Source organism: Herpailurus yagouaroundi, unplaced genomic scaffold (assembly GCF_014898765.1).
Source record: "Herpailurus yagouaroundi ecotype Mexico unplaced genomic scaffold, PumYag 195, whole genome shotgun sequence".
In the NCBI taxonomy this organism is placed as follows: Eukaryota; Metazoa; Chordata; class Mammalia; order Carnivora; family Felidae; genus Herpailurus; species Herpailurus yagouaroundi.
The window spans coordinates 2,437,766-2,448,497 of NW_024412426.1; the positions used below are offsets into that span (position 1 = coordinate 2,437,766).

The 10,732-nt window shown below is 42.5% G+C and overlaps 1 protein-coding gene across 7 annotated transcripts in view; it reads left to right on the forward strand.

The window, feature by feature from the left end:
• The window catches only part of HHAT (hedgehog acyltransferase), a 321,149-nt gene that overhangs the window by 58,598 nt on the left and 251,819 nt on the right, over positions 1-10,732 (forward strand). For all 7 annotated transcript variants that reach the window (XM_040446368.1, XM_040446370.1, XM_040446366.1 and 4 more), the window contains one exon: positions 7,948-8,061. In XM_040446368.1, the coding sequence (XP_040302302.1) occupies positions 7,948-8,061 (114 nt within the window). The remainder of the gene's footprint in view (positions 1-7,947; positions 8,062-10,732) is intronic.

Below are 10,732 nucleotides of genomic sequence, written 5' to 3' on the forward strand. Positions count from 1 at the left end.
AACCATTGTGTAGTTTACGCCAACCCTGTTGATGGATCCCTATCCTGTATCTTCTTTACCTGTGGAGGCCGGTAAAGACATTTAAGCAGAGACTTTATTATTTACAGAATAAAAAATTTGGTAGGGAAAACATTTTATCTTTGAGGAAATGTTGGTTGGGGGAAGAGTGTCTCTGGAAATTGTGGGCAGTAAAATAATTTTGTTCAAATTATTTTAGAAATAGCAAAGCATCTGTTGAAAGAGAAGACTATTCCAATAATTGCTAAATGAATCATTAGCCTGAGTTCATTCAGAGAGCAGTGCTTCTTCTGTGCGGAGTTCCTACATATTAGTCCTTTTTTTTTTTTTTTTTTTTCTTTTTCTTTCTCCTTTGGAAATTTATAGGCCATTAAGGTGAGCTTGTTGCTTTTGAACGTGCAGGGAAACATTTCTGGATTCAGGTATCTTATAAAGGTTTTCCCTGTTCAGAGGTGACTTGCTCAGTGTGATTAGGAATTGGGTCTTGAGGTAAATAATATGAACATAATGCTATGTAGGAAATAGATACACAAAAGTGTCTAATGTTTCTGTTTTATTTCTTTTTTTGGTGAAATGCTGGATACGAGGGTAAGGAAAATAGTAATATACAGTATGTTCAGCTCTCTGTTGTTTTCTCTGAGAAAAAGAGAGTTATGGTAATGAAAAATACAGATTGGTAAGTAAGGTAGATCATTTTCTATTTGGTTTTGAAATATATAAACAGATGCACTTGTGAATGTGCAACACTCATTGCCTTCATTATCCAGTTCTAGAACCCCTTGGACCGGCTAGGCTGGTGTTTTGCTCCATTTCATTTTCCTGCAATAAATAGACTTATTTTGGAATAGGTTTCTTTAAAGTGAATATTCTCTGCAAATTGGTGCAGCCGCTCTGGGAAACAGTGTGGAGGTTCCTCAAAAAATTAAAAACTGATCTACCCTATGACCCAGCAATAGCACTGCTAGGAATTTACCCCAGGGATACAGGAGTGCTGATGCATAGGGGCACTTGTACCCCAATGTTTATAGCAGCACTTTCAACAATAGCCAAATTACGGAAAGAGCCTAAGTGTCCATCAACTGATAAATGGATAAAGAAATTATGGTTTATATACACAATGGAATACTACTTGGCAATGAGACAGAATGAAATATGGCCTTTTGTAGCAACATGGATGGAACTGGAGGGTGTTATGCCAAGTGAAATAAGTCAGGCAGACAAAGACAGATACCGTACGTTTTCACTCTTATGTGGATCCTGAGAAACTCAAGACCATGGGGGAGGGGAAGGAAGAAAAAAAGGGAGGGAGCCAAAGCATAAGAGACTCTTAAAAACTGAGAATAACCTGAGGGTTGATGGGGGGTGGGAGGGACAGGAAAGTGGGTGATGGGCATTGAGGAGGGCACCTGTTGGGATGAGCACTGGGTGTTGTATGGAAACCAATTTGACAATAAATTTCATATTAAAATAAATAAATAAAGTGAATATTCTCATAGTGGCTTCTGTTACACAAGTAGAACTGGATTGCAGTCAGGAGAAAAATCCCTTCCAAAGTATGTTGATCAAGGTTCTGTTCCAGACAACAGAATCCACCCTGGTCTGCTTAAGCAGAAAGGAATGTATTGCAGGGATTTAAGGAGATTTTAGAACAGTCAAAAGGACTGCAGGGACAGGCACGAAGTGAACTTCCAGGAGCAATTTCCAGAGCAAAACTGTGGCTGCTGCACAGGTCCCAGCCTGAGTGGACAGTGCAGCGAGTGTGCTAACCAAACCTGCCAACCCTCCGGATGGACTGACTGAACCCTGGAGTGTCCACTGATGGTGCTGCGGAAAAACAAGGGCCTCTGCCACTACACTTTCAGAAGAGTCTCCCAGCCTGCACATCTTTATGCTCTTATCAGAGTCATTGTGTATTTGTTCATCAGAAGCTGGGGCACATGTAGACATGCTAGCTGCAGGGAATTCTGGGAAATGTAGGTAACGTAAGGTTGTTGTTGTTGTTGTTGTTGTTTTTTGCCTTCTGACCTCTAATGTATAGGAAGTCATGCTAGAAAAGGGTTGGAAGAGTCGGCCATACAGAGCCGACATTTTATTTTGAGAAGAAGGTAGGATGGTCCCTTTCCCCTGGCATTTCAGATCTTGCAGCTTTTCTGAATGTTCATGTTTCCCTTTGGTTAACCATGGATTCACTTCTCTTCAGTCCAGTTTCTAGAACCTTTCTGCCTTCCTTTCTTTTGAGTGGGTTTGGGGGGTCTTGAGCATGTCAACTCTCTCAGATTTGGCCTGTGAGTATCTCTATCTGTTTCAGGATATGCAGCCTGAAAACTCTTGAATTTGTGTTTCTGGGACTATCAGACTAAAATAGTTTATTGTTTATCTATACTTAACAAATACATGCATAGCACAAAAACATACACGGTACTAATCACTCTGTGGGAATCTCCATCCATCCTCCCTTCAGGTCTCCAGAGAAGCATGGAAATGAATGTCAGATTTAACTCTGAGTCAAGTAGTTGAACATTCTAGCTGAAGATTCTGGAGATGGATGGTGGTTACAGTTGTGTAACAGTGTAAATGTACTTAATGCCACTGAGCTGTGCACTTACAATTTACCATCTTAACTATTTTTATGTTATAGGTATTTACCACATGAAATATGGGCCCTGTGGTCTAGTACCTAGGGCTTTAAAATCAGCCTTTGTCACGTATTTGCTCTTGGACCTGGGACATAGGATATGTAGCCTCTCTGAGGATGGTTGACTTATCTTGCTATGGGCAGAATCCTACGACATAGTAAATATACTGTAGTAGTTTCTACCCAATCTGGGGAAGAGGGCAGGCTGGTGGACTTTCTGGAACAGAGCAGGTGGACTGTGTGGAGGCCTGGATTGGTCATTGGGGGGGTGATGGGAGATCAACCCCTCGCCAGAATGGTGGGTGCTCAGTCAGCAGTCTGTAGACACTCTATTATTAGTGTCTCTTTTCCTTAGTCTGGAAAGTAGCTTTTTTTTTTTTAACTTTAATGTTTATTTTTGAGAGAGAGAGAGACAGAATGAGAGTGGGGAGGGGCAGAGAGAGGGGGAGACACCGAACCTGAAATGGGCTCCAGGCTCTGAGCTGTCAGCACAGAGCCCCATGTGGGGCTTAAACTCACAAGCCATGAGGTCATGACCTGATCCAAAGTTGGCTGCTTAATGTACTGAGCCACCCAGGCACCCCTACCTTTTTTTTTTTTTTTCTTTTTTTTTACTCTCTTAAGGGCATCTTAGACATCATGTTAGTTTAGCCTTTCGTTTTAGACGTAGAAGGCTCAGATCCAGAGAGCCTAGTGACTTACCCAGGTTTGTGCAGGAGTAGAAATGTGATAAGAACATAGGCTGATTTTAGGGACGCCTGGGTGGCTCAGTCAGTTAAGCGTCTGACTTCAGCTCAAGTCATGATCTCACGGTCCATGAGTTTGAGCCCTGCGTCGGGCTCTGTGCTGACAGCTTGGAGCCTGGAGCCTGCTTCGGATTCTGTGTCTCCCTCTCTCTCTCTGCCCCCCCCACTCATGCGCTCTCTCTCTCTCTGTCTCAAAAATAAATAAAAACATTAAACAAATTAAAAAAAAGAACTTAGGCTGATTTTACTCCCCCACCATTAAAACATTTTTTTAACGTTTATTTATCTTTGAGAGAGAGAGACAGAGACAGAGCATGAAAGGAGGAGGGACAGAGAGAGAGGGAGACACAGAATCTGAAGCAGTCTCCAGGCTCCCAGCTGTCAGCACAGAGCCCGATGCGGGGCTCGAACTCACAAGCTGTGAGATCATGACTGAGCTGAAGTCAGACGCTCCACCGACTGAGCCACCCAGGCACCTCTCCCCCATCACTTTTTTTTTTTTTCAATGTTTATTTATTTTTGGGACAGAGACAGAGCATGAACGGGGGAGGGGCAGAGAGAGGGAGACACAGAATCGGAAACAGGCTCCAGGCTCTGAGCCATCAGCCCAGAGCCTGATGCGGGGCTCGAACTCACGGACCACGAGATCGTGACCTGGCTGAAGTCGGACGCTTAACCGACTGCGCCACCCAGGCGCCCCCTCCCCCATCATTTTTAAGGCTTCCCAAATGTTGGGCATACCTGATGCAAATTTGGTTAAGTCAAGGTTACTTTCAAGAACTTGCCATTTTTCTCCCTAGAGAGAAAATACATGAATTGACTATAATAAAAAGTGCTCCAATAAATTATGTTATAATAAAGGTGCTGGAATTCAGATGTGAATGACGGACACAGTGAGGTCCACCTGGAAGAGGGAAGAAGACTTCGCACTTGAGCCAACATCTTTGTGGTTATGGTGGTATTAAGGAGGTATCCTCTCGGAGGCAGTTTGGTTAGTAGGGTGCATGTATGTGCACGCGCGTGCGCGCGTGTGTGTGTGTGTGTGTCTGTCTGGGTGGATTAGGGAAGTCCAGGTAGAGTCAGCACAAGTAGGAACATCTTGGAAAAGGACTTCCTCTTTGGTAACAGATAGGTCTGTGTTTGAAATCCAGCTCTCCCCTCTACTCGTTATGGGCAAATAATTTGTCTATTCAAAAAACTTGAAGGGTTGTTGTGAGGTTGTTAGAAAACACATACCCAGAATGGTAGTGATTTACATGAGAAGGAAAGGTCTTACTTATACAAGTGTATGTGTTTGAATTACATCACTGTGACCTCTCTTGTTTTACAGTGGATTTTCAGTGTCTTGATTGCGGGGTGTTGGTGTTGGTGATGTGAGTTCCCCAAGGGTGAGGAATACACAGGTTTTCCCACAGGGCCTAGGATAGGACTCTGCTCTCTGGATGGGGAAAGAAGCAATTAAGAATACCAGGCCCAGGCCCTTTCTTTTGTGAAGAATAGGAAAGACTGTTTCACCAGGAAGTTGGAGTCACTATTTAAGAGATGCCTAGAACTGTCATGTGCTTTTAGGTTTCTCGGTTTTGCCTGGTTGCAGATTGAAAGTATCAGAATGAGTAACTGTGCATGTTAACTTACCTAGTTTAAAACATGTTGAATTCAGGTGCTCAGAGTTTCGACAGTGAGCAGGATGATGGTTGTTCTGTTGGCAAATATTAGCTTTAGTGTGTCCCTGCCTGGGAATTGTATGGGGTGGGGTGCACTGTTAAGGATCCTCTGGGGTGACGACCATTCAGGTGGAAGGAGGCATAATAATTGATGTAGATCTTTGCCACTCAAAATGTGGTCCCTGGGCCAGCAGATATCATCACCTGGGAGCTTGTTAGAAATAGAGAATCCCAGGCCCCATCCCAGAGGTGAGATGCTGGGCCAGAATCTGCATGTTAGCAGGATGTGTAGATGATTTGTGTGCACACTGAAGCTTGGGAAGCACAGATCTAGAAGATTGGATGTAGATTACTGTTCCTTGGAGTTTAGTCTCCCCTTTCTCTGTGGAGGAGCCCTCCTGGTTCTGTCTGACTTGAATTGATCCCTAGTTTATGTCTGGCTCACTTAGAGACCTGAAGAAGAGTGTTTTAATTGACTAAGAACTGCAGGGTCAAGAAAGGAAGTGGAGGAAGGAACAGAATATGAAAAAAATTGTTCTTAATTTGAGGCTTTAACATTTGCCTTGAAACGTGTGATTGAACTTAGTATCTGTAAAGTTTTTGCTTATAAAAGCAGGTGGGTCAACATTTTTCTTACCCAAATCATCAATCACTAGTTATTGGCCATCTTGTTCCATTCATTGGCTCAACTTTTCTGTCCGATTATTTCCTTAGGATAGACATGATTTCCTTTAGGTAAATATGTTAAATGGAGAAGGATAGACATGAGAGAAATGTTTTTATTTCCTTTAAATGGATATTTTCTGCAAAGGAATTAATGATGAAAGACCCTAACTTTTGTTGATGGGGTTTTACTAGCACAGGGTTTTCAGTAGGCCTGGGCCTTCCGTTGGAACATCAACGTCTTTTTGGTTTCTTACATTTTATGAGATACCATTTTTCCCCTAGAAAGTTAAAGTTGGAGAAGCTTTGAAGCATTGGTAAGCCTGGGGTTCTGAATTTAAAGTGTTATTCTTAGTGTTTAAGAATACTCTTTATAATAAAAAAAGTAGGATATTGGAATATTTTTGAGGGGGGAATTAAAAAAAATTCAGCCTTGAGTTTTAGCGTCTCTTTGCCTGTATCCTTGTTACAAAAGCGGCACTTTCCCAGCATGGCATCATCACGTGACCTTTGAGCTTGTTTGCATTCATTCATTTAATTGACTCATCTGAAATTTTTGAGATGAGGAAATGAGCTTTGGATCAGGGATTGAGAGCCAAGGTAAAGGTTTGAGTTCTCTGCTCTGCTGCTGCCTGGCCATGTGGCACGTGCACATCTTGGACCCTGTCATCATCTCTGAATGGAAAGAATTGGACGAGACCCATAATTTTTATGGGGATGGGGGCTCTACGAGCAGGTTGTCTATGGATCAGGATCTTGAATGTGAGGAACATGTTTTATTTGATGGTGTATAATACTGTATTCATTTGGAAAATGGAAAAACTTTTTTTTTTTTTTTAAACAAGTGGCACATTGTAAAGCACGATATAGTCTTGCTGGTTAACATAGGATGAGAAGTACATGGGACTAACAGTTGGTGGCAAGTAGCAGTTTTTATTGAGTGCAGCATGCCAGGTACTGTTTTGAACTTAAGGTATGCATATGTTCTCATTTAAACTTCACAAACCCCTGGAAGATCAGTACCGTTATCACATGAGCAGATAGGTCAGAAAGGTATAAATTCTCTCACTCAGAGTCATCACAAACAGTATATGGGTAGATCTGGGATCTAAACCAAAACAAGCTTATAACCTTGGCTACGAGGTTTGCTACCTCTGTATTCATAGTCTGATATGAATCAAGATCAATTTTATCTATGCTTTACCTTCTGGAAAAAGAATTTTTAAATGTGTAACTGGTATGAAATTACTCTTCAATCCTTAGGTATAAAAAAAAAATCCATGTATTTTCCTCTAAATCCAATTAAAGTTCCATTTGCAGAGACTGGTGAGTTGTTCCATATCAATAGTCACTCGGGGATTCCTTCCCCACCCACACACTTGGGCTAGAAAATCCTGAGGATCTCAAATCCCCGCTTCATCATTGAGATGCTCATTGGCCAAGCATGCATTGCCCATTTTAGAATGGCCACTGCTTGTTCCCTCCATATTTGAATCAGCTGCCATGGTCTCCCTAGGGCTCCCAAGGCCAAACCAAGGTTTTGGATGTTAGTCCCCAGCTATTCACACGTGTAGTCTTACCCAGAAGTTTTCACCTGCTTCTGCCAGGGAGCTGCAGATACTGTTCCTGGTGCATGTCTAGACATGGGGTGATAATGGACACCTACACACAGGGTGATCCTGGACACACAGCTTCCTGAAGGGAAGTGAAGTATATCTTTCATTCTTTCATCCTTATCCTATGGAGAATTGGTTAATTTCATTCTCCTGCCCAAATTGACAGCAAGACTTAACACGATTGACCTTAAGCAATTTTATTAGCAGCCAATTTGCATTTCTCTCGTTTGCGTGGCTAACCTGAGATCGTGCAAGCAATGAACTGATATTGTCTATGTGACATCGGGTACATGAATTGAATTCTTTAAGCCTCTGTTTCATCTTTTATGAAATGGGAATAATAATGGTTTTTGTTCCACAGAGGGTCCTGGGGGATCAGCTCTGAAAAGACGCTGATTCGGAGAAGGGCAGTGAGACCAGCCAAGCTGGAGGGAAGGGAACAAGCTAGTGGTGTTGTGGCAGCACTGGGGCTGGGAATGCACGCATGTCATTTGGAGTTTGGACTCTCGTTGTCCTTCTTTCCGGTTGTTTTATTAACTGGAGTTTGTGTTCTGCCTAAGATGTACCAAAATCCCTCGGATAATCTCCTGTTTTGCTCTCTTTAGGACCCAAATGACTTTGAGTGGAGCTTCTGGATGGAATGGGGAAAACAGCAGCTGGTGCGGTTTCTGCTGGGCCACGTGGCTGTGTCTCAGGTGGCCGGCGTGCTTGCAAGGAAGGTATGATTATGTGCAGCATTTCCTCTTATGCCTGTTTCTTTGCCTTTTGAGAGGAAAGAGTCCTGAACTGGGAATCAGGAGATGTGGATATTGGCCTTGGGAGCCTGGAAAAGATGAGAAAGAATTGCTAATGATCAATAAGACATTTATGTAAAGATCTCATACATTCTTATCCTGCATTTGCTTCCTCCAGGTTATTTTTAAAACCATTGAATATGAAGGTTTTAGAATAAAACTAAGATCATACCTGATCAAATTGAAAAAACCTGATCGTATTGAAAAAACACCGATTAGGGGCGCCTGGATGGCTTGGTCGGTTAAGCGTCTGACTTTGGCTCAGGTCATGATCTCACGGGCCGTGAGTTCGAGCCCCGCGTCGGGCTCTGTGCTGACAGCTCAGAGCCTGGAGCCTGTTTCAGATTCTGTGTCTCCCTCTCTCTCTGCCCCTCCCCTGTTCATGCTCTGTCTCAAAAATAAATAAAGGTTTAAAAAAAATTTTTTTTTAAAGAAAAAACACCGATTGTTGAGGACAATGTATAAGTTCAGGACAAAGTAGTGAATGATATCACTAAATGAGAATCATTTCAATGTCGAATACTTTATGCCACGGTAGCTGTTGTAGATCAGAATTCCAGTAGTATTTTTTTATTCTTGCCCTGGCTTGGAGTGGAGAACAAGGGCTACTTCAAAGGGGATGTTTGAGAAGTGCTTTCCCAGGAGGGAGGATTGAAAGCCTCTTGATGGGTTTAGCTCCCCAGGGATCTCAGACGCTGCCTGGAGGATCTTTTGGTCGCTGAGGGGCCAGGCTTTTGTCCAGCGTCTTCTGATACACGCTTCTTGACTCCGTAGATTCCCCAAGTGAAAAAAAATGAGTCTGTGCTTGGAAATCTACATAGTAAAGATGACCCGACCAAAAACTGACTTGGAAGTCAGCCCACAGGAAACGTTTGATTCTTAGAGGTTCATGGGGGTGAAGAGACAGAAGAAGCAGGAGCCTCTGGGCACGACAGACCACAGTGTGAGGCTAAGGAGAACAGGGTGTCGTGTGGTTACAAACGTGTACCGGACATGGGCTGGTTTTTAGCTCTTTCTTGAAAATCGGCGCTTTTTAGGATCGTGTCTCATCCTGGAAGATAGGAAATTCCAACGACACATTAACTTTGTTTTAAATGTGATACTGATTGCTTTTTTGTACCCAAGTGGTTCCCATCTTCTAAAATGGCAAAATCTTCACTGTTATATGCTGCCAGATCTTCATACATTGAAACATTTCATAGAGCTTTCTGAGCAGACCCAATAGTAAATAATAATTTTTTGGGTGTCCCTAAGCTAGTAGCGATTTTAGGTACCTAAGCCCTCATTAATGGGTTTCTTTTCTTCCACACATTTCTGTTTGGTCTTTTTTTTTTTTTTTTTTTAAGACTTCAAGTTTTCTAGAGATTTAACATTTTTGTGTCTAACTAAAATTTCTCTGCCCACAGACAGATGACTTATTGCCCCAGGTCTCAGTTTTCCCATCTGTGAAATGAATAGCTTACTACCTGTCACTGTTACTTGTGTGAGGGAAAGACGAAGGATGTTGAGGACGATCTGTGAGATGTGTCCACTCTTGCTACTGCTGCCATGGTTGTGGGTGAACTGCAGTGCAGGAGAAGAGTACGAGATGACGATGATGTGTCGGGTCTTTGGCTTTCTCACTGATTAGGTTTATAACTTTAGGAAAGCTTTTCACGGCAGGATTTTAATTCGTCATTTTGTGTAAGGTAGGGGTGGTAAGAGAGCATTATTATTTTTTTAACCCCCTTAAAAATGAGGAGCTTCATTTGTCATAAATGTCATTAAGAAGTAAGGGTGTAACATGGAGAAAACAGGACAAAGAGAAAGCACAAAAGAAATGGCAGATAAATAGATCAGTAGTCACAATCAATATAAATGGACCCAGTCCCCACCCATACCCCCCAGAAAAAGGTTGTCGGACTGGATAAAAGAAAAACAAATAATGGTTCAGTTGGTTAAGCGTCCGGGTCTTGATCTCTGTTCAGGTCATGACCTCACAGTTTGTGAGTTCGAGCCCTGCGTCCAGTTCTGCGCTGATGGCTCGGAGCCTGCTTGGGATTCTGTGTCTCCTTCTCTCTGTCCCTACCCCGCTTGTGTTCTCTCTCTCTCTCTCTCTCTCTCCCCCCCCCCTCTTAAAATAAATACACTTAAAAAAGAAAAACAGAAGTAAGGGAAAATAAAGAAATAGAGTCCTGAGATGTGCTTCTTAGCAAGATGTACTTAAAATGGAAGGACATGGAAAGTTTGGTAGGTAAACGGTTGGGAAAAGACATTCCAAGCAAACCTAAGACTCCCCTGTCCACCCATATACTGGTGTGGTTTTATTAATAACCGGCAAAGAGCATTATTAGTGACAGAGGATTATTGTTTAATGATTCAGAGTTAATTCCATTAGGAGGGTGTTACAATTCTAATTTTGTCTGCTTTAAGAGATGTAAAGCAAAAGTTGATCAGTACCATAAAGATAGAAAAGTTTATGGGGCACTTGGGTGGCTCAGTCAGTTAAGTGTCCAGCTCTTGATTTTGGCTCAGTTCATGATCTCATGGTTCCTGAGTTCATGTCGGGCTCCTTGATGACAGCACAGAGCCTGCTTGGGTCTTGCTGTCCTCCCGC